Source organism: Hyperolius riggenbachi, chromosome 10, assembly GCF_040937935.1.
Source record: "Hyperolius riggenbachi isolate aHypRig1 chromosome 10, aHypRig1.pri, whole genome shotgun sequence".
Classification (NCBI taxonomy): Eukaryota; Metazoa; Chordata; class Amphibia; order Anura; family Hyperoliidae; genus Hyperolius; species Hyperolius riggenbachi.
In genome coordinates, this window is record NC_090655.1 from 210032993 (window position 1) to 210058114 (window position 25122).

General features: G+C 44.0%; 1 protein-coding gene across 4 annotated transcripts; it reads right to left on the bottom strand.

Moving 5' to 3' along the window:
• LOC137534367 (gastrula zinc finger protein XlCGF57.1-like) lies at window positions 1–23215 on the bottom strand. Of its 4 annotated transcripts, none has more exons than XM_068255843.1 (7): window positions 23131–23215; window positions 22593–22726; window positions 20879–20988; window positions 20257–20390; window positions 16267–16407; window positions 3772–3895; window positions 1–1442 (listed from the first exon to the last, which is right to left on the bottom strand). In XM_068255843.1, exons 4-7 carry the CDS (start codon window positions 20323–20325, stop codon window positions 418–420), a joined length of 1359 nt encoding a protein of 452 aa, XP_068111944.1. In that variant the 5' UTR covers window positions 20326–20390; window positions 20879–20988; window positions 22593–22726; window positions 23131–23215; the 3' UTR covers window positions 1–417. The 4 variants fall into 4 exon arrangements, with proteins under 4 accessions (XP_068111944.1, XP_068111945.1, XP_068111946.1 ...); XM_068255844.1 differs by having other exon boundaries at window positions 22593–22721; window positions 23131–23190; XM_068255845.1 differs by lacking the exon at window positions 22593–22726 and having other exon boundaries at window positions 23131–23214.
• Between the last annotated feature and the right edge of the window lie 1907 nt (window positions 23216–25122).

Here is a 25122-nt window from a genome sequence, read left to right on the forward strand (position 1 = left end):
ATATGCTAATTTTTTTTAGAAGATCCTGTAGGAGTAATGCAGCAAAACATTATAAGAGGGAGACACTTGATAAAAAGGATCACATCTACAGCATTAGTCTCTACTGAAACCAAACCAGACGTTTTATAGGGGTCTGTTTTTATACCAGGGGTGTGGAGTTGAGGAGTCGGAGCAATTTTTGGGTACCAGGAGTCGGTGGTTTCATAAACTGAGTTGTCGGATGATTTATTTTTGTACCCTCTCCATAGCCTTGCAAAGGCTGTGAAGTCGGAGAGCCAAAGCAATTCCACATCCCTGCCTTATACTATCAGTTTTGCCACAGTCCAACCAGCTAGATATTTTATCTACAACTTCCTGAAAAATTACAGTCCAGCTCCTATAAAGTCCTGTAGAAATGATCTAAATATGTTTTTCCTTTCAGTGGGTTTTCCAATGCTTGTTCAACTGGCTCTTCAGGCCAAAACTCTTGCCACAATCAGGGCACTTGAATTTCTTTTCGCGCAGGTGAGTCTTTTCATGGTTTGCGCAGTGCGAGCTCCGGGAGAAGCATTTGCCGCAGTGTTTACAAGGATAAGGCTTTTCCCCTGTGTGACAAAGTGTGTGTTTCAGCAGGTGAGAGCGGTCAGCAAAGCTCCGACTGCAATCAGCACATGAGAATGGCTTTTCACCTGTATGCATGCGCTGGTGGATAGTGAGGTGCGATTTAAAGGAGAACCTTTTGTCACATTCGCCACACGAAAAAGGCTTCTCTCCAGTATGATACCGCCGATGCGTCACCAAATTCTCCTTGTTTGTAAATGGCTTGCCACACTGTTCACACGTATATGGTTTTTCTCCAGTGTGGATGCGCTTATGCCGTGACAGGTGCGAGCTCTTGGTGAATGATTTGCCGCACTCGGTGCACGTGAACGGTTTTTCTCCTGTGTGGATCCGTCTGTGTTTAATAAGGTTTGCATCGCAGGCAAAACGTTTTCCGCATTCAGTGCATGGAAAGGGACGCTCCCCGCTATGCAATCGTTTGTGTATTTCCAGGTTGACCAAGCGCTCAAAGCGTCTGCCGCACTGGGCACAAATAAACGGCTTGGATTCAATGTGTTTTTTCTTGTGTTGGATAAGAAGGGATTTGTTCAATAAAAACGTGTTGCAGATATTACATTTATACACCCGCGCATGAGCCTTGAGGTGAGATATGTATGCTGCCTTGTTTTGGCACTTTCTGCCGCACTCTTTGCATTTCATGGTAAATGGGCCATCAAAACTTTCCTGACTATCGTTCTGCAACTTGTTGGCTTCAGGGCCACCATCTCCAGCAATCCTGTCTTTCTTCCGCACATATCGGCTTTTCCGTGGTTTTTTCACTTTTGGAGCTTTTGGGAGCTTAGTTTTTTTCACCTTTGGGAGCTTTGATTGATCCTTGGCAGCTTCTTTGAGTACTGTTCGACCTAAAAAGTCACAGTTCAAAAAAATTAGTAAAGGTTATGGAACACAGTAAAGCCTATGGTGGCATTTTGTCAATGCCTAAGTGCAATGGAAAAAAATCATCGAAACTTATTTATAGATAAGCCATATCAACTCCATATTGCCCCTAAATAATAAATTGCACTCTTGCCTGTCTCACCGTCTCCACTGCCATGCCTTATGCTAGGTACACACAATGAGATTTTTCAGCCAATTTCGATTTTCCAAATGATTTTCTTATCTTATCAATTTCCATTCACTTCTATGAGAAATCGATCAGAAAAACGATCCAAAATAAGATCGGACGTGAGGGAAATTATTTATCAAACCATCTATCTGCCAAACTATCTTATGGTGTGTACCTAGCATTACAATTTCCATTGTGGGAATATAATATATGACAGGATTACTGGCATTTGTGAATAGTTATATTCTAATCAGGTCTGATAAGCGTTATCTGTAATCCTTCTACTGCCAACTACACCCTGCTCATTGATCACCATACATAGTGAAGCTTGGTACATACATCTACATTTGATTGGTCAATCACTGGCCAAAGCCTGGTACACACCATAAAATTTCTCTTCAGATAGATGGGTCGAACAGATAATTTCCAACAAGTCCGATCTGATTTCCGATCGTTTTTCTGATCACCTCTATCAAAATGGATCAGAAAAACGATCGGAATTCATATTGGACCGGTTGGAAATGATCTATCTATCTAAAGAGAAATTGTATGGTGTGTACCAGGCTCAAGTTTGGCATTTCCATGCAATATGAGGGCCAATAGGTTTTGAATACTATGGACAGATTGTGTGGGTAAACCCTCGTACAGCATGCAAATGTTAACATTGTCCAATTAAAATTGGGTGTGTGTATGCACCTCTCGTGGCCAATTAAAACTTGATGTGTTCTTGTTCGGTTGAAAAATAAAATAAAATAAATGCCTGCAGGAATTACCTAGTAACTAAAGCCATGGATGTCCTTCAATGCAAGGAAAGCATCCAAGCCCCCTTTAAAATGCAGATATAAAGTTGCTAAAGCCACTGTTGTAAGATACTGTATTCCCCATTTCAGCCACTCTTATTGTAAAGAACCCCTTTCTAAATAATCCAACGTTTCGGAATGTCTATGCCTCCTTTTTCGAGGAAATGCAAAAGTGACTCGGAATGTGAATCAGACATACAGTATAGCACTCGCCAACAGGCGATATACATGCTCCCAGTGCGGTTTACAGCTCTAGAAGCGTATACATTGACTGTTGGCAAGTACTCTACTGTGTGTCAGATTTACATTCCGGATCACTATTGCATTTCCTTGAGAAAGGGACACAGATATTCCAAAATTTTTCAAGGAAGATTTGAATAAACCACCTTGATTTAAAAGGATACCACAACCGAAGGGTTGTGGTAAAAATGATTGCATCACCGTGTTGGTAGTAAGCAGCACATACCTCCTGTCCCTCCAGCCCCCCTCCGTCTTGTGCCGTTCTCACTCTATACATGCCGGTGTTGTGCGACTTGCTTGAACTTTGCCCCGGACATACTGCGCCCTGTGCGCGCCGTATGTCCTTCCCCCCTTCACTTCTGGCCGGCGCATAATGCGAGGCTCAGAAGCACGCTATCCCCTCTGTGCTGCGTGTGCGCTCCATTTCACAGAGCGTCACATGCTAATCATGTGACGCTTGGTGTAATGGAGCTCACACGCAGCACAAATATCCGGGGCAAAGTTCAAGCAAGTCGCCTAACACCTTAGGCAAGTACTTTTTTTAAAAAAAATTTTTTTACATTTGACACCTCATGTTCTCTTTAAATTCTCAAACATTTTTAACCAACCAACCAGCGCTAGAGTTCACCCACCAGAGTTCCTACAGCCACAACAGGACTAAATCACGGCCACTAAATAAAGTTACAGCTGATGTCACAGCCCTTCATTACCAGCCAGGCGGCAGCGTTAGAAACTGGCAGGCGACTAATAAAACATTAGATTACAAAAAAAAAATAATCACATAGCGCGACACCATGGCGAAATATCAATTAGGATACTACGCCATGGTGGAGCATTGTGTGTTGTTTAATCTTTTCCTTCTCAGCCTGAATGATATGTTCATCCAGGAAAGCCAATCCAACCATTGCTTTTTACCAGATGTTTCAATTAACCTATTATACCTTTTATTACGATTTGCTGCATGCCTTTCAGTAAACCACTACATTTGAAAATTACGTCACACATCAGTAGCATACTACTTCTCAGATATGTTTACTGTGATTTTCACCTTGCAGTGGACACAGCAGTAAATAGGTGCAAACTTACGCTGTAATCGCATAGATCTTGGCGTTAGGTCTGGCTTTTCAGTGTAGAGATGTTCGTGTTCTTTATAATACTCCCATTCATCTGTAGTAAGGTAAACTGCGACATCACCATATTTAACTGGGACCTAAAGCATTAAGAACAGTTACTATAAAGGTAAACTACGGCTTTACCTGCTCAGACACTTAATCTAATTGTACAGTTACTGTGCAATGTTGTAGCAGGATTACCAATACAATTCACATTACAATCATTCCTTTGGCCCTTAGCTTACATAAAAAGTTTGTATGGCACTTGGTCAACCCCTGAGGAGTCACATCCGGTGATGAAACTCGTAGGGCAGAATGTAAGTGTGAAAGACGCTGTGAAACTACACTGGTGAACATAGGGATGTGGCAAGACTTACTGAACCTATGTCTGCAGGATCGGCATTTACAGTAATAAGCAAAATAAATAAGAAGCGTCTATAAGGGTTTTTACCAGTGTGCCCAATACATTTTTATAGAGTGAGCGCAATATTACACGGACCTTACTCAGACATGTGCAGTAGGCCATGCTTCTACACAGACAGAAGCACGACCACGAGAACATATTCAACAAACTCTTGTGGAATATGCTCAGAGGGTTCCAGGGCTGGAACGGTGGGCACTATGGGGATCTTGAAAACCTCTGGACCACAGGTGTCGAACTCCAGGCCTGGAGGGCCAGATACATGCCAGTGTTTAGAATGGACTGAGAAAGAGGAATGTGTTCTACCTGATGGACCACCCCTTTCCTGATTCAGACCCATCGATAAATTTGAGCTGTGTCAAAAATGTGTGAGGACCTCAGCCCTCGAAGGACCGGTTTGACATCCCTGCTCTGGACTATCGAGAGACTGATGTTAAGTACCGTATCTATCTTCATATATTATATTCCAGCGTCAGGTATGTTTACAGCCCATCAGGAACACCTGTGCACATGCCAGAATTTGTGCAGAGATGACCTAAATGGCCGTGTTCCTTCGAGGGTCTGTACATAACTTCAGAGAGATACTTACAGTACACAAACTGGTGCCTGCTGCAGGACTCCACAATACAGTCATAATGCATCAACTGTGCATAGCACTGTGTAGCATGGTGCATGTTTCATTACAGCTGATTTACTCTGAATTATTAGAGGTTTGCTTACTTCACATAATGCAGAGTGACCAATAGGAAGCTCCCAGAAAATTCCCTGCCGCCTCACTGCAGAAAGCAGATGTGACAGGAGAATGTATGGGCACAAAGACACAAAGACACTAAACACTTATTACTCAGAAAAGCCCAAAATACCATTATCAGCCATAGTGTGGAACAACAGATCTTGACAAAGTCTTGTGACATACTGTATACGCAGATGCATTCATTTGTGGTATATCATTATCTACATCTTAACAGTTTATAGCATCTTGCAAAGTTATATATGTAAAAGTCTCAAGTGTGAGGCAAATATTGAGAGCATAATCTCAAAAATATCTGTTAGCAAACCCAGCACCTCGGACTGAGCCGCTGGGCTTGCTTACAGCTCTTTTTGAGATTTTGCTCTCAATATTTGCCTGACGAAGCAGGAACCTAGCCCTGAGAAATGTGTTGCATTCTATGAGAGTTGTTTTTCTGAATATTAAAGCTATAATTATTTATTTCACTCTTGAGTGTTTTCCCTGAGAGGAGGTAAGACCTGTGGTTCATTAACATACTACACTATATTGGCTCCCAGTGTTTTCACACATTCACCTCCCTTTTCTTCTTTGTAAGATATGTATGTAAAAGGAATGTTACCAGTTTATGAGTGTGTCCACAGGACATCATGAAATATAAGGAGACATAGCCCTAAAGGATTTCCAAGGCGAAAAAATAAATGTAGTTTTACTTACCTGAAGCTTCTTCCAGCCCGTAGAAGCCATGTGTGTCCCTCGCCACAGCTCCAGTCTTCTTCTGGGTCCCACTGCAGCCTCTATGGTTCAGCAACCCCGACAGGTCTACGTCTTCTGCGCATGTGCGGACGTGCACCCGCCCCGTGTGAGAATGTGCCCACGACACCGGGAGTATACTGTGCCTGTGAACTTATTTGCAAGCGCCTACACATGGGCTGAAGACAACGACCCAGCTGCGGTCAGCAATCCTTAGAGATTGCCAGCAGGACTTCGGAGAAGACTAAAGCTGTGGCGAGGGACACAAATACCTTCTAGGGGCTGGAAAAAGTCCCAGGTAAGTAAAACTCAGTGGCGTGCCTAGGGAATTTGACACCTGGTGCTGAATATTTACAGGCACACCCTTCCTCTGCCATATAACACCCCCCCCCCCCCCAACAAAAACAACCAATTTATTTTTTTTGTGGAAGGGTTGACAGGTAGGGGGACGCAGAGCGTGCCGCTGCAAATTTTGGGGGATTTTTGGGGAATGGGAGTCGTCAGGATGTGGACGGAGCTAGGCGTTATGAAACTCTGTACTCTATACAGTGGTGCAGAAGATGTCAGTGCTATATAAATACACAAAAATAATATGGTAGGACATTAGACTACGACTATGGTACGATTAGATTGTGAGCTCCTCTGAGGACAGTCAGACAAGAAGGACAAATGTAAGAGGGGATGCATAGGAGGAGGGGGGATAAAGAGTTTGAGGCACAAGACAGAGCGCATGGTGGGAGAGGATTAATGGCAGAAAGACCTCTCACCAGGACTGCAGACATCTCCAGAGCTGTTTGGCAGGGACATGCTATTAAAAGAAGCCACAAAAATCTGAAAAGTGGAAAGGGTCATGGGGGAAGACAACAGGGTGGGAGGGGGAGCTAGGAAAAGAGACAAGATTACCTGCAATCAAGCTAATCTAAGTTGCCTGGAGCTTGCTTTTCTGCTCACTACAGAAGTCGCCTGTCCACACATGTATCACTGGCTTCAGTAGATTGCCCTGCATTATTGGTTAATTACTCTGATCAGGATAAATAATCAATAGTCCAGGGCACTCTGATATTACAGCAGCCAGTGGACATGGCTACTAAGGATAGGCAACTTCTGAAGCACTAAACACATCCTACCACCTCTCAATCTGCAGGTTGTGTTTAGAGAGCGAGGAGACACATTGCCCACGGGACAGGAAGAGGAGGGGTGCTACATCTAGTGCAGGAAGTAGTACAGTCCTCTGCACTGCCTGCTGCAATTTTCCCAAATGTTGCTTAAATTAGTTCTGTGGAGTCCCGCAATAAACAAAAACAGACACTTACCTGGGGCTTCTATCAGTCCCCTGTAGTCGTAATGTCCCGCGCCATCCTCTTCTGATCACCCATTCCCCGCCGCCGGCACCAGTCAATTATTCGTCTAACAAGACGAATAATGCGTGCTCCCGCTCGCGTCTCCGGGAGCTTACTGCGAAGCCGCGGTACAAGTTTTTCTTGTACTGTGCCCGTGCAGTAAGCTCCCGGAGACATGAGCGGCCAGAGCCGCGCAGCTGCGTGACACGCGTAATTAGACCGGGACCGACGGCGGGGAGCGAGTGATCGGAGGAGGACGGCGCGGGACATTACAGCTAAAGGGGGCTGACAGAAGCCTCAGGTAAGTGTCAGTTTTTGTTTATTGCAGGACTCCACAGAACCCCTTTAACCACTTAACGACCGCCCACTGCACAGGGGCGGTCGGAAAGTGGAAGCCCTAAGGACCGGCTAACGCACAGAGGCGGTGGTCCTTTTAGGGGCATGGGCGGAGCAATCGCGTCATCCGTGACGCGATACTCCGCCGGGGATCGATGGCCGGGCACTTAGACTCCAGCCCCCCGGCCAATTAGCAGCGCCGGTGGGCGGAGGAATACACAAATTCCGCCAATGAAAGTGTATAAGGCACTATGTTAGGTAAACAAAGTGCCTTATACACGCTTCCTCCTCGCCTCGTGGTCTCTTTGTTCCAGAGACCACCAGCGAGGAGGAAGCACTAGTAAGTATACACCACACTTTTTTTCCCCACACAGCCCCCCTGATCTCCCACCCCAGCCTTCAGATCCCCCCTGATCACCCCAGCAGACCCCTGCCAGCACCCTTGCACCCCTCTAACCCCCCCCCCCCCCCCCCTCCCTGTCACTAACTATCGACGCTATCCCCTAGATTAGGTCTCCCTACCTTTAGATCACCCCCAGACCCCATCCCAGACTACCCCCCTGTATACTGTATACAGCTAGCTTACCCCCTGATCCCCCTCTGATCACCTTTCTATCACCTGTCCATCACCCCCACCCATCAGAGCAGACCCTAACTGCCCCGCGGAGGCAACCGATCACCTGCCCAGACCCTCGATTGCCCTCAGACCCCCCTCCTGATTACATCCCCTGCGCATTGTTTACATCTGTCCTCCCCAGCAATCACTAACTGATCTTCGATCAGTAACCCCCTGTGTCTGCCTCTCATCAGATCAAGACTCAGTCTGCCCCGTGCGGGCTCCTGATCAACCCCCCATCCCCTCAAATTGCCCTCAGACCCCCCCCCCCCCCTAATCACCTTCCGAGTGCATTGTATTTGACTGTGCTGTGATTGTATTCGATTGTGCTGCAATTGTATTTGATTGTCCCGTGATCTGCTTCAATTGTCCCGTGATTGTTTGAATGCCTCTGAGACCCCACTTCCCGCCACCCCCAACCCCACCCTCCCCCCCACCACCTCCAACCACCACCTTCCGAGTGCATCAGATTTGCTTGTGCTGTGATTGGATTCGATTGTGCTGTAATTGTATTTGATTGTCCTGTGATCAGCTTTGATTGTCCCGGGATTGTTTGATTGCCTCTGAGACCCCACTCGCCAACACCCCCAAACCCCCGCCACTCCCAAACCCCCCCACCCCAGATCATCCCCCTGTTACTATCCTAGTGATCTAAAAACAGTGATCAGTAAAAACTGACACTTTTTTAGTATCACTAGTGTTAGCAGTTAGGCCAGTTAGCTAGGCCCCTTTGTTAGGGTCAGTTAGTGCCCAGCCCACTGCACCGCATTCACCGATTAGTCGCCGATTAGTGCCATCACTGTCGCTAATCAGCATTGGTACTATATAATATCTAGTGATCATTCCTGATCGCAAAGGCCGCCAACAGACCAGCCCAGCTATTCCTCACAGTTGATAGACTATGTAACCCATCCTGCCTAAAGCCTACTATAACTTCCTCAAAGGAGCTATGTGAGAAATTTGCGTGCTACTTTGCTGACAAAGTATCCTCTATTCGGTCTCTCATTCAGTCCACAGCACCCAAGACTCATGCAACTCCTGGAAATAGCTGCAAAAATAACCTAACACCCTGGACTGACTTCAAAAGTATTAGTGAGGAAGAGATCTCAGACATCCTCCGCCGCCTCCGCCAGACAACCTGCGACCTGGACCCTGGACCAACTAAACATATGCTGAATGTCCTGACCTGCTTGGTCCAGCATTTCACAAAATAGTAAATTGCTCTCTGCAAGCAGGGAGGTTTCCTACCTCTTTAAAAGAAGGAATCATCAAGCCCCTTCTTAAAAAACCTTCCATGGATCCAGATGCAATGAGCAGCTACAGACCTGTCTCCAACCTCCCCTTCTTAGGTAAAGTTATTGAAAAGGCTGTCTATCTGCTACTTGAAACCAGGCTGTCAGTAAACAACATCCTGGACCCTCTACAATCTGGCTTTAAGAAACACCACAGCTGTGAAACAGCTCTCATCCAAGTCTGCAACAATCTGCTCATGGCAAGGGACAGAGGGGAATGTTCCATCCTAATCCTGTTGGATGTCTCAGCGGCTTTTGATACAGTTGACCATGAAATCCTGCTTAACAGACTGCAGGAGTACTGTGGCATCAGTGGATCAGTCCTCCAGTGTTTCAGATCATTCCTGACTGACAGAACACAGAGAGTATCCCTAGGACTTATAATGTCCAAATCTGCACCTCTACAATTCGGAGTGCCACAAGGATCAATCCTATCCCCTCTGCTGTTTACAATCTACATGTTGCCACTCGGTACACTTATCCAACGACATGGCCTGACGTACCACTGCTACGCCGATGACACACAGCTATACCTGTCCTTCAAACCTGGAGGAACAGACCCTACTCCAAAAATAAACTATTGCTTAGCTGAGCTACAGGCATGGATGAATGATAACTGGTTGAAACTGAATGCTGACAAAACTGAGGTCCTCTTTGTCCAAAGCCAGTGCTCACCATCAAAACAGCCCTATCCTAAAGCAACACCAATCAGGATTGGGAATTCAGACATAAACAGCTCCAACCTTGTGCGCAGCCTTGGCGTACTAATCGATGGGGATTTAAGTTTCAAAAACCAAATTTCATCTGTAGTTAAATCTTCCTACTTTCATCTGAAGAACATTGCAAAGATTAAACATCTGATTCCCCCAGAGGATCTTCCAACCCTAATTCACGCCTTCATCACATCACGGCTGGACTACTGCAATGCCCTTTATGCAGGCCTCCCCAAAAAGGACCTGCGTCGCCTGCAATTAGTGCAGAATGCTGCTGCCAGATTGCTAACAAACCAGCCTCGCCACTGTCACATTACACCGATCCTTCGCTCACTGCACTGGCTACCAGTAGAATGGAGAATACTCTTCAAGATTGGACTGCTGACATTCAAATCCCTGCACAATCTGGGCCCTGGATACATGAAGGACTTGCTGAAGCTGTACCACACCTCTCACAACCTCAGATCAGCTAGTTCTATAAACTTGGTCACTCTCAGAGTGCACCTCAAAAAATCTGGAGATAGAGCCTTCTGTCATGCTGCCCCTACTCTTTGGAACTCCCTGCCACACCCAGTAAAGACAGCACCATCCCTGGAGCTATTCAAATCCAGACTGAAAAGCCACCTGTTTAGCCTGGCATTTCCGGACTTATAAAATTCTTCCTCTGTACCACAATGGTCTGAGCCATGCTTAGGCTCTTTGAGTCCTATGGGAGAAAAGCGCTCTACAAATGTTATTTGTTGTTGTTGTTGTTGATCGCAGACAGATCTATAGCAGTACATTAGGGTCACCTTAGTGTAGGCTCCACTAAAAATGCAGTGTTTACCCAATCTGGCCTGATCGTTCGTCCGCACTTGCGTTCAGCAGCCCCACTGTAGTGACAGATTTTTTTTCTGATCACTGCAAAAACACTGTACACAAGCTGTGGCGCTGTAAAGATCAGTTTTGATTTTTTTTTTTTTTTTATCAAAACTCAGTGACCACAGCTTTCTACCTCTCAAATACTCCCTTTTGCTAGGTAGGTGCTCTTTTTCTCCATAAATTTAGCAGTCCACAATGGCAAGAAGGGAGATTTCCAATGAGGGAGGTATACAGGTACCGTATATTCCGGCGTATAAGACGACCCCCCAACTTTTTCAGTTAAAATATAGAGTTTGTGATATACTCACCATATAAGACTACCCCTCTTCCAACGTACACCAAATTTGAAAAAAATCATATACTGGTGCTGTACTGTATGTGGTACCCAGTATATAACAGTATATAGTCAATTGATTAGTTGGACTGGTCAACTCTCCCTCTCCCTAAGTGGATTGGTCAGCTCTCCCTGTCTCCTTGTTTATCAGAGCAGTATGGAAGAATAGATCGCGCTGTGCCCATAAAATACGCCTCTTTCACCCCTCTGGCCCACCCTTGTATCCTATTTACCTCCCTCTCTGCCTCTCAGATCTCACACATATGCGCCTGCGCCGCTTTACTACAGTCCTCAGCAGCAAGATCTGAGAGACGGTAACAGGATAGGGGGTATCACCCAGCATCAATGATACCCGGCGTATAAGACGACCCCCAACTTTTCAGAAGATTTTCAAGGGTTAAAAAGTAGTCTTATACGCAGGAATATACAGTACATGGACCAGTCGGATGAGAGCGTTTGGGAAGACTCAGCCGACGAATCATCCGGGTCCGAATTTGAACCTGTGGAAAGCAGTGGTTCTCTGACCGAAAGTGATGACGAGGTTTTGGTCCCGGCTAGAGCCAGGCGTACCAGACCCTATGTCGTTAGACCGCAGGTGGCGTTCCTATACTGCCCTGGCATTTTAGGGGCCCTAAACCGTGAGGAGTAGTCTGGAAACCAAATGCCGCAAAATGACCCTTGAAATCCTAAAGGTACTCCTTGGACTTTGGGCCCCTTAGCGCAGTTAGGGTGCAAAAAAATGCCACACATGTGGTATCGCCGTACTCAGGAGAAGTAGTATAATTTGTTTTGGGGTGTATTTTTACACATACCCATGCTGGGTGGGAGAAATATCTCTAAATGACAATTTTATTGATTTTTTTACACCCAAGAGATATTTCTCCCACCCAGCATGAGTATATGTACAAATACACCCCAAAACACATTATACTACTTCTCCCGAGTACGGCGATACCACGTGTGGCACTTTTTTGCACCCTAACTGTTCTAAGGGGCCCAAAGTCCAATGAGTACCTTTAGGATTTCACAGGTCATTTTGCGGCATTTGATTTCCAGACAACTCCTCACGGTTTAGGGCCCCTAAAATGCCAGGACAGTATAGGAACCCCACAAATGACCCCATTTTAGAAAGAAGACACCCCAAGGTATTCTGTTAGGAGTACGGTGAGTTCATAGAAGATTTAATTTTTTGTCACAAGTTAGCGGAAAGTGACACTTTAAAATAAATTTCCGCTTTTCAGCAGTACCCCTAGCCATGGCTACACCCGGTGCTGTGAGCACCTGCAGACCTATAGTAGGTACCCCACTGGTAAAACTGCATTTCTTTTGTCACCTTGGAAGTCCTTTAACCACTTCAGCCTACAGTGTTTCCCCTTATGCATCTGAGCAACTTTCACCTCCCATTCATTCGCCAATAACTTTATCACTACTTATCACACTGAAATGATCTATATCTTGTTTTTTCCGCCACCAATTAGGCTTTCTTTGGGTGGTACATTTTGCTAAGAATTATTTTATTCTAAATCCATGTTAACAGGAAGATTGAGAAAGAAATGGAAAAAATTCATTTTTTCCCAGTTTTTGGCCATTATAGTTTGAATTTAATACATGCTACAGTAAATAAAACCCATGTATTTTATTTGCCCATTTGTCCCGGTTATTACACCGTTTAAATTATGTCCCTATCACAATGTATGGCGCCGATATTTTATTTTGGAAATAAAAGTGCATTTTTTCAGTTTTGCGTCCATCACTTATTACAAGCAATATACCTTACTACATACATCAGGCTTTCTCAACCAGGGTACCCTGGAACCCCAGGGTTCCTTGAGGACTCGGCAGGGGTTCCTTGGCATTTTCCCCCATCGTTGGGGAAGTATAATAGAGCACACTATAATAGGTGGTACTGTAACAAGAAGCACTAAATTGGGGGGTCAGGAGACAGTATAATGAGTGGCAGTGTGATAGGAGATAGTGAAATTAGCAGCCTAACCTATTTAAAGACCATGCCTCCTGAAAAATAAATGTAGGGGTTCCTCGAGACCAAAAAATTGTTTGCAGGGGTTTCTTGAGATCCAAAAGTTATTTACAGGGTTCCTCCAAGGTAAAAAGGTTGAGAAAGGCTGACATACATATTAGAAAAGTGTAGTTTTTTTTTTAACAAAAATGTGTGTGTGTAGACATTGGGGAGTGTAGGAGATAAGGGACTAATTTTAACAGTAAAAAAAAAATGTAATTATTTGGAAATTTTTATTTCCAGATGTAATTTTACTATTTGGCCGGATCTCATTTCTGCACACGTAGTATTACTACGCAAGCAGAAGGGCATTTATGAAAGATGGAGCAGTCTCGCTGACGGTGTCGGTCTTTCATACGGGGACTTAGATCAATGAATGGGAACTGTGTTCCCATTCATTGATCTCCGGGCTAATGGAAGGCGGCGGTAGCGCACCCGGCTCAGCGGCAGCAGGGCAAGCTATCTAAACGGATATATCCACCCAGATAGACTTAAATGGTTAAAAGGTGACAGACTGGTCAGTAGAGCATCTTGATTGTGGTACATGAGGAATGAGGTTTAGCATTGTCTTACTAAAATTCTACTGATCTTTCATAAAGAAATTTAGTCTGAGTGGCTGCATATACGGCTCTAATATATCCTATACAATATAATGCAAGTGTCACTGCGTCATCAACTGAATAAGTTGTGTGTCCCTGGCTTTTTGTACTTAGCATGTGCACAGCCAGGGCAGTTAGGACACAGGGCCGGATCTGACAGTTTGCTGTGTGTGGTTCACAGGAGGTTCTCATTGCATTGTGGGAAATAACAGCTTTTTCCAACTGCCAAGCAAGCAGCTCCCTGTGTGCATATACTTCAGACAGTGGTGGGGAACGAGCAAGCGGGATGCGTATGTACGCGCATTGCGGGGGGTAGCGGCTGTGACCTAGCGCTCGTTTAACAGGCGGGCCTTTTTACTAGTAATATATATATAGATCTTCATTTAATTCAATTAAATGTGCAAGCTACATTTGCCATACAGTATGTACTAATGCAACCCATGTCATCAATCCCTTGGCTGAGATAAGTTGGATGGTTAACCCTCTTAGCCTGGAGGACACTGCATCCATTATTTCTCCCCAAAATTACACATTTTGTTTCTTCAGATAACAGGACACTTCACCTCTGTCATCTTGAATGAGCTTTTTCCCAGAGAATGTGGCGAGATTGTGTTCATAGGCCTAGTGCACACCAGAGCGTTTCCGCTGCGGTTTGCGATCCCACAATGGGCTGGTTCACACCAGAGCGGGAGGCGTTTTGCAGAAACGCATACTCCCGGGCTGCTGCAGATTTTGGATTGCGGATGCGTTTCTGCCTCAATGTTAAGTATAGGAAAAACGCAAACCGCTCTGAAAAACGGCACTTCAGAGCGGTTTGCCAGGCGTTTTTTGTTAAAGTAGCTGTTCAGTAACAGCTTTACTGTAACAATACATGAAATCTACTACATCAAAAACGCTTCACAAAACCGCAAAATGCTAGCTGAAACGCTGCTGAAAAAGAAGAAAAAGCGTTTCAAAATCTGCTAGCATTTTGCGGATCTGCTAGCGGTTTTTGGTGTGCACCAGGCCATATAGGATATCTTCCCTGCATGGTGCAGTTAATTTGGACTTGTGTGTATTCTGAAGCCCAGTGACCTCACTGCAGAATCACATATTTATATGGCAATTCCTGAATGCTCAAATATCATGGCCATCCAATATTGGCTTTCAGCCTTGTCTCTTGCATGCAGAGATTTCTCCAGGTTCTCTGAATCTAAGGCCCCATACACACATCAGACCATAGTCTTTTGAAAATGAAAGATCACGGACCAATCTTACCACCCTTCATGTAGTATGAGAGCCATACTCTACACAGTGTATTCTATGGAGCTGAACTCCACATCAGAAAAAAAATCTTTGCAAGATGCTGCACAGACACAAAAGATCAGTATCTGCAAAAGATCTGTTCCTGCCAAAAATCCATTCCTGCAAATTGCAATGATAGTCTATGAGATCTGCAGATCATCATACACACATGATTTAACTGACATTCATCTGCAGATCAGATCCACCAGGATGGATTTTCAGATCTGCGGATGATTGCTTGATCTGCAGATGAATGTCAGTTAAATCATGTGTGTATGATGATCTGCAGATCTCATAGACTATCATTGCAATTTGCAGGAATGGATTTTTGGCAGGAACAGACTTTTGCAGATACTGATCTTTTGTGTCTGTGCAGCATCTTGCAAAGATTTTTTTCTGATGTGGAGTTCAGCTCCATAGAAAAGACTGTGTAGAGTATGGCTCTCATACTACATGAAGGGTGGTAAGATTGGTCTGTGATCTTTCATTTTCAAAAGACTATGGTCTGATGTGTGTATGGGGCCTTAGAAATGTTACTTTAAGGAAACTACTTCTCTGGCAAATAGTGGATCTAATCTTACCAAAAACGTCTACCCCTTGCCAGTTAGCTTAATTAGTTACAAGATGCTTAATAAGTCATTTTTTCCCCAGTTTTTTGCGGCCCATGTCCCAACTTTTTTTGAAATGTGGTGCTGGCATTAAAAATACATTACATAGTTTACATGAAAACATAAGAAAATCCAAGTTTCAATATTTGTAATTAATTTTCAATTAAATATAGAGCTTAACTTGTTCACGGCCGCGTCACGGAGATAGGCGTGGCCACGGGAGGCAGCCCCAGGACCACCTAACGCAGATCGCTGTAAAGTCCTGGGGCTGCAGTTTACAATAGATCGTGCGCAGGCTGCGCAATTACTTGTGTGCCGTGTTGTGCGGCCCTGCAGCTTGGCCTTAAAGCTGCAGTGGCCCATTTGACAAAAAATAGCCTGGTCTTTGCGGGGGGGGGGGGGTAAAGCCTGTGGTCCTGAAGTGGTTAAATGATTTTCAAATATATAACATTCTGTTTTTTGCTGCTCTAACTTTATTGGAAATGGGAAGCTCATAGCGGAGACTAAACACAGACCCAGGGCAATAAGTCAGTGGCCAACCTGCCCGTAATCCCCCAGCATTCCTCACCTCTCCCGTAAGAAGCTGTACAAGCTTGCTAGTGAGCTCTAGAATCTTCATCTCATTGTCTTTCTTGATTGGTGGATCCATGTTGGAATGTTCAGGAACACAACTGACAGGGTCACTTGGCTTCTTCACCAGAATATATTCCTTGAATTAACAAAAGAATAAAGGCACAAGCTGAACAAAAGCAATTCATACGACTGTTTTTGTTGGTTTTCTGTTCTCCAGCTTGCATAGCAATCCGCAAATTACAATCTCCTCGATCCCTATTTCTGGACACCATCCAAAACTAAAATACTATTGCTCTCCTTGAACTGGGCTTTAAATGGAACCTGACCTGAGAGGAATACGTTGGCTGCCATCTTCATTCTGTAATAAACAATGGCAGTTGGCCGACTTCTGTGCCGATCCCCTGCCTCTAATACTACAAGTCACTGGCCCAGAATGAGCATGCAGAGCAGGTGCTGTGACTCTGGTCTGACTCCACTGGCTGCATCCTTGCTGCAGGTGTGACATATATATATATATATATATATATATATATATATATATATATATATATATATATATATATATATATATATCTTATTCAATTCACTTTTTTCTCCTAGGTGGTATTTTTCCTCCTTATCAATAAAATACCTTTTAAAGTGAACCAGAGACGAAGCACCCTCATGTATTTTACCATATATATCAGTGGGAACATTAGAGAGAACACCTACCCTGTTGTCTGTTTCATTTTTAACGGTTCAGCTTGCTTCTAATCAGCCCTGATAAAATCCCCGACTGAGCATTCAGTCTGGCTTTGCTATAATGACTCAGCTATAATGACTCCTGAGCAGAGCCACAAGGGGGCAGGCTTGGGCTTGAAAAGACACCAGAGATCACAGACTCAGCTATAATAATTCCTGAGCAAAGCCAGACTGAATGCTCAGTCGGGGATTTTATCAGGGCTGATTAGAAGCAAGCTGAACAGTTAAAAATGAAACGGAGCAGGGTAGGTGTTTTCTCTTATGTTCCCACTGATATATATGGTAAAATACATGAGGGTGCTTCGTCTCTGTTTCCCTTTAAGCCACCAGTAACCAGGAAAACACATTTCATTTGTCATTACTTTTTTAATCTACTTGATGGAACTTTTTCAATTGCAGAGTGCTGAAACCTTACTTTAAACAGAAGTTGAAAAATGATTTGCCTACGACTCTATGAGAGCTTGGCTGCCTGAATGCCACAATTCCTCCACTGGGCAATACAGGAGGGAGGGTGACTATGAGGATGCCTATGAGCCTTGCCATGTCTTTCCAGGAGGAAGCCCGGGGACCTCACGGGCTACAAGGGGCTGGAGGAAGCCCCAGGTAAGTCCATATTGCGATTTTATGCAGAGCTCATGGTCCCTTTAAAGGACCACTCCATTGAAAAAAGAAATCAGTTAAAATTTTGACAAAACCGACAGCTTTTGGACTAGTACATCTCTTCATGGGGGATTCTCAGGGTTTTCTTTGTTTTCAAAAGCATTTCCTAAATGTCAAGCAAGTCTAACTGACAAAATAGTAAGTAGAGAGGCTGGCCGATATCTTACTATTTTGTCAGTTAGACTTAACAACTGCCGTTATGGGAATGCTTTTGAAAACAAGGAAAATACTAAGAATCCCCCCATGAGGAGATGGACCAGTCCAAAGCCTGTCGGTTCTGTCAGATTTTAACTGTTTACTGTTTTTGCAGGAGCGATCCTTTAAAAAAAAAAAAAGAAAAAAAAAAAAAGAAAGAAAAGAAAGGAAAAAAATAAAATCAGTGCCGGTAAGCAGCAAAAACAGGATAGAGGGAGACCCGAGTATCCCTCGAAGACACCAGGATTCCAGTAGTATGGTTTTTTTGTGGTGCCCAAACAGGAGTGTGCATGTTGTTGCAGGCTTGAGGGGAAGTGTCTTTGACTGTAGTGGGCGTGCACTAAGCATCCTTATTGCAGCTGATGCCTCCTCTTCCTATTTTAGAATCAACAAACCATTGACAAGGATATTTACTGCTATTATAATGGCGAACAGTGACATCTATGGATGGCATTTGGGGGCAAAAGAGATTGGACCACATCAATGAGTAAGCCTAGGAGAAAATTTACAGTGCTGAAATTCACTTCAGGTACACTTTAAAGGGATTTGAGCAGTGATATTTGCATTCTGAAAGACAACCAAAACTAGATGGATATCGAGGCTTCTCTGCATACTGCTGATCCTCTGCCTCTAATACTTTTAGCCACAGACCCTGAACAAGCATGCAGCAGATCAGGTGTTTCTGACAATATTGTCAGATCTGACAAGATTAGCTTGCATGCTCATTTCTAGTGTTATTCAGACACTAGTGCAGCCAAATAGATCATCAGGGCCGCCAGGTATTGTTTAAAGGAAATAAATATGGCAGCCTCCATACTCTTCTCGCTTCAGTGTATAATTCCCAGCGGGGGTCAATGCATGCCGCATCTCCCAGACTACATCTGACATGCATTGCAGTGTACGTGCGACCTCAACCAGGAAGTACAAATGCTCACAGGAAGCAGAAGCTCTCTCTTATGGGGAGATTCATTTTCTAAAATGCAAAAATCCCTGCTTAGATCCCTTTAAAAACAGGACCTGAACTCTTGCACAGGACAGAAGGAAAACAGAGAAATGCACCCTGTATGTATTTAGAGAGTTTAGCCTTTCCAATTTCCCCTTATCTGTACCTAATCCAGAGTGTAATTTGATCTTTCAGCTGTGTAGGTGTGCAGGTAATTTGTAAACACAAGATGTTAACCCCATGGCTGCTTCCGTGAAAGCAGGAAGTAGACACACTGCAGGTTTATTGCAGGATTTGTATCAGCTGTAACAAAAAAATGTTTATCTTTAAAGGTTATTAAGCTGTTGGGTATTTTTTAGAGCAGAGAGGAAGCTCTGAGTCAGGTCTTCTTTACTAATGCACTTGTGGACATATTTATGTTATTGTTTTTATTACTAGTCTTCGTGCGCCTGCCGTGGCTTTGTGAATCAGGCCCACGGACTGTTGATCCTTTTTGAACATTATATACATACCTTCACATGCAGCTGAACACTGCATTTGCATATTTACCATCTCCCATTTTAGATCAGCAGTCCAGATCCTTAAATTAGGTTATATTTACTTTTTTGAAAAATCATTTTTCTGATTGATGGATCTATCGAATCATTTGATCGTTTTTCATTTAAACATAATGGTATGTATACTATTAGGATATAAATGTATAATGCATAAGTATTCATTGTATTAACCTATAACGCTGTCGATACAGTTATACTGAGGAGCTCTTTCACTATTGTAGGCACTTTTATTGGCCTGATGAAGCGGGCTTGGACCCGCGAAACGCGTTGCTTGTGCTAAATAAAAATCTTTTGTCATATACAAGGATTTCGTTATTGAGGTAAGCCACCTCATATTATTTCCTCGATTTTAAGCTGTTTTTAGATGCTTTTATTTCAACCAGGGCGCCTCTTTACCTTCAATTGTGCATAGCTATACCCCCAAACAATCTGTGTTTGAGGGGTGGTGACAGACCACCTGTGGGTGCCCCACAGTGGACACCTGTCCCTACTTTTTCAAGGAGAGCGACCACATCCATGTCCCGGCTGGGACTACCCCGAGTGGAGTCGGGTTTATGGTCTCCACCTGCTTCCTACGGTTGGTTGCCCTTGCAACCTCCTTTTGTGAGTAGTAATTTATTGAAATTCCTTTTTTCAATTGCATACTAATATACTACACTATTGGTCTCCCGTATTTGTCTCCTATATTTTTTTCCTGCAAGGTGCTGAGACACCCCCACTACACTACATACACTTGTGGACATATTTATGTTATTGTTTTTATTACTAGTCTTCGTGCGCCTGCCGCACGCATGCACCGCTCGACCGTCGCGCGCGCACTTTCTGTGGTTACTCTATAGCATTCAAATAACAGGCAGCATAACAGCACACCTAAAGAACTGCTGCTTACCTCTCCGGTGAGGAGAAAGACAATCTCCATAGTGATATTTAAGATTTTTTCTGGCAAGAGATGTTCCATGATATAGTTATTAAAATACCAGCCAAAAAAAGAACTCCTCACTTATGGGCCACAAAACATGCAACCTGGAAAAAAAAAGAAAAAGAAAAGAAACCCCTGATATTAGACCTGAAAGCTTTTCAAATCTCACCTTGGTCATATCAAAACATAGTGAGGTTACTGAAAGGTTAGTAAATTAGCAGGTGTACAATTGCAGTTGCACATTTACTCTCACAGTAATAATTCATTAACTATTAGTATTGATGATATATATATGGCACCATCATCTTTAGAGGAACTGTACTAAGATAAACATGGGTGCATGAAAATACAGAGATTGGTACATAATAGAGAATGGTAGACAATATAATAGTTATAGTGACAAAATGTATAGTGATTAAAAACGGCCACATTCACAGTGCTATGGGCAATACACATTCACAATACAGTTCTATGGGCCTGTTCACATCTGTGTTTTTATTCTAATAACACAAATGTGAACAGGCCCATAGTACTGTATTGTTCACATGCATAATTATTCTGCAATGCAACAAACCACTGAACAGTGACTTACATTAATTTTACAATTTCTCATGTTAGCAGTCCTTTAAAACTTTTGTCTGGAGTTGGGCTTCAAAGGGCAGCAAGGCGACGTCACAAGGCCGATTGCTGCAAGATTTCATGCTAAAAAAAAAAAAAAAATCGGTCAGGAATCAGCCTGCGGTTTAAAGGGAAGGTTCAAGCAAAATAAAAAAAGGAGTTTCACTTACCTGGGGCTTCTCCCAGCCTCCTGCAGCCATCCTGTGCTGTCGTAGTCACTCACTGCTGCTCCAGTCCCCGGCTGGCAGCTTGCCGACCTCGGAGGTCGGCAGGACGCATTGCGTACATTTTTACGCATTCCCGCTAGTGCAGGAACATTAACACATACATTTTTATGCATTACTGGCTTAATGCGTAAAAATTTACGCATTGAACTAGTAATGCGTAAAAATGTATGCGTTAATGTTCCTGCACTAGCGGGAATGCGTAAAAATGTACGCAATGTGTCCCGCCGACCTCCGAGGTCGGCAAGCTGCCAGCCGGGGACTGGAGCAGCAGTGAGTGACTACGAGAGCACAGGATGGCTGCAGGGGGCTGGGAGAAGCCCCAGGTAAGTGAAACTCATTTTTTTATTTTGCTTGGACCTTCCCTTTAAAGCAGCCACAGATCTCTCTCTAAACAGAGAGAGATCTGTTTATTAGTCGACCAGCCACCAAAAATTGGTAGATGTATGGTTGCCGTAGCTGTATGAGTGCTAGCTGCAATGCACAGTGAGCACATGCAATCTAAAGGTGCATACACACATCAGACTATAGTCTTTGGATAATGAAAGATCACAGACCAATCTTACCACCCTTCATGTAGTATGAGAGCCATACTCTGTCTACACAGTCTTTTCTATGGAGCTGAACTCCCCATCAGATAGAAATCTTTGCAAGATGCTGCACACACAGATGCTGTACAGACACAAAAGATCAGTATCTGCAAAAGATCTGTTCCTGCCAAAAATCCATTCCTGCAAATTGCAATGATAGTCTATGAGCTCTGCAGATCATCATACACACATGATTTAACTGACATTCATCTGCAGATCAGATCCACCAGGATGGATTTTCAGATCTGCAGGTGATTGCTTGATCTGCAGATGAATGTCAGTTAAATCATGTGTGTATGATGATCTGCAGATCTCATAGACTATCATTGCAATTTGCAGGAACGGATTTTTGGCAGGAACAGATCTTTTGCAGATACTGATCTTTTGTGTCTGTACAGCATCTGTGTGTGCAGCATCTTGCAAAGATTTTTTTCTGATGTGGAGTTCAGCTCCATAGAAAAGACTGAAGGTGTGGCTCTCATACTACATGAAGGGTGGTAAGATTGGTCTGTGATCTTTCATTATCCAAAGACTATGGTCTGATGTGTGTATGAGCCTTTATGCCTGGTACACAACATGCAATTTCCCGTCATATAGACGGGTCGGAACGATCATTTCGAAGAGGTCCAAACTAATTTCTGATCAGTTTTGTATAGAATCCATCAGAAAAATAACCGGACCTGTTGTAAATAATCGATTCAACCCGTCAATCGGACCTGTTGGAAATAATTCATGTGACATATCTGTCTGATGGGAAATTGCATAGTGCACCAGACATTAAATCCAGTGCATGCTCCCAGAGTTTAATTTAGATTTTAATCACTGATATAATCAGGATTCTAGTGAAGCCATGTTTTTCTTTTTCACAACTTACATGTGATCTTGCTGGAACTTGTTTCCGATGGTATCAGAAATACCAGAAGCAGCCTGTGTTCTGCCAGCATATCAGATAGCTGCTAGCCTTCTCTGCTGCAACTCCTACACTGCCAAAATGCTGCGACTCCTACACTGGGATATGTGCAGAAAACTTTTATTAGACTTAAGCAGTTTTACATCTGGAAGCATGCAAAATGAGAAGATCCTTAAAGTTTTGAAGGATGGAGTACAAACATAGTTAACAGATCAAAGAATGATGATCAAGTGATAATGACCATAATGCTTGTTAGTGTAATTTAAATGGATAATACTGCAATATCTGAATCAATCATAGGCACAGGTTACTGACACCCTTCTGAGCTGTGTATACTGTATACAGGAGCATAAACTGGCCCTCCTATGAATGATGCATCCATTTCCATCACATTTACATACAAACTGCATCAGTGTAAAACATTGGTGAATTCACAGATATATAGCACCGCTGTAATGGACATAAGATAGGGATTCTGCATGCTCCAGCATCATACACATACCCAGCAGCACCGACAGGCACTCTCGGCACACGATCCAGCTCTTTGTTGTGCAGAAAATCTGGACCACTTCTCCATGGAAGAGATTACCCAACGTGCGTGCGCGTCCCCGAGACTGGGAATTCTGTAGAGGGCGCGTGCGCAGAATGTTCAGAGCAGCTGCGTTGCGTTCCCGAGAGGCGTGCACGGGAGAGTGATGGAGAAGATTGGATTGCACGACGGCTCTCTTCTATTAAAATCACGTTATGTCATTTTCTAATAAGCAACGCTAATATGCATATTTTCATATTAGTAAATTGACATAACGTGATTTTAATAGGATGAGAAGTGCAGAGTGTAATTTTACCGTTTTAAAACTTATATTTACGTGTTTATAAGACACAAGTACAACGCTCGTCTTTGGAATTTTTTCTTTTTCATGATGAGATTTTAGGCTAGTTTCATTCTGAGGCGTGATATTGTACAGGAAAAGCAGGACTGCGTGCAACGGAGGGGTGCAATATATAAAAAGCACAGCGCCCAAATGTCCCTTTTTCTGAGGGACAAGAACCTCCTGCCCCACTTTCTCCCTCATGTGTCACTCTTTCAGGACTCGTGCAGATCTGTGTATTTTTATCCTGAAAATGTGCCTAATTGACGCCACACTTGTTCCCATCCTTTAAATTGATGTATTAATGTAAAATGTTAATATGAAAAAGAAACAAAACAAGAGATGATATAAAGGACCAGTGTGGTATGAATTATAAAATGAAAGCTTTTACTTATACATTTTTGTGGTATGCATGGCTGGGGGAGTGATTGGGGGTGTGACTGACTGGGCATACAAATGTAACAAAACAGACCATGGGGAGTAGTTAACCCTCTGGGCGATACAATTATATCTCCCAGGAGGTGGCGCAGCACTATTTTTTTTTTTATTTTTAATTTTTTAAATCATGTAGCGAGCCTAGGGCTCGCTACATGATAGCCGCAGCGCAGCGGCATCCCCCCACCCACTCCGATCGCCTTCGGCGATCAGAGTAAGCAGGAAATCCCGTTCAGAACGGGATTTCCTGCTGGGCTTCCCCGGTCGCCATGGCGACGGGGCGGGATGACGTCACCGACGTCATGCGTCAGAGGGAGTTCCGATCCACTCCTCAGCGCTGCCTGGCACTGATTGGCCAGGCTGCGCAAGGGGTCGGGGAGGGGGGGGGCTGCGCGGCACGGCGGGTAGCGGCGAGCGGCGGCGATCAGAAGTTACATGCAGCTAGCAAAGTGCTAGCTGCGTGTAACAAAAAAAAATTATGCAAATCGGCCCACCAGGGCCTGAGAAATCCTCCTGCGCGATATACCCCGAGCTCAGCTCGGGATTATCGCTCAGGAGGTTAACTTGGGAGGGGGAAACCTCTGGATTCTGATTCTAATGAGGCTTCCTCCATCCTCTTCACTATCCAGAATTCAGCACTGGCAGCCCCCGAAAATGCAGACAAGCTTGTTGGCGGTGGCGCAGGTGCTATATTCACCTTCCTGGCTCCAGCGCAGACGCATTAGCGGCTTTCTGATGGGTTCCGGCATAAATAGCCAAGCACAATTGGGTTCACTCTACTGCGAAGGTGCGAGCCGCCTGTGCCCACGCAGTGGGGCAAACCTGATCAGGCTCGGCTATTTACGTCAGAGCCCATTGGAAAGCCGCTACTGCGCCTGCACTGGAGCCAGGAAGGTTAATATTTACATTTCTGCTGTTCAGGGGTTGCCAGCGCAGGATCCCAGAGGATAAAGAGGACGGGGAAGCTTTATTAGGATCCAGAGGCTTCTCCCTCCCAAGGTAAGAATTCCCCCATGGGCTGTTTTTTGGTTTACAGATTCTCTTCAAAGGACATCTGAGGTGAAAATTAACCAATTAAATAAACAATTGTATCTATCCTCCCTTCTCCTAAAAATGACTTTTTAAGATATTCCAGTTTTATATTATATTTAAATATACTTTTTAAGTTTTTACTGTTTTTGCTCAATGAC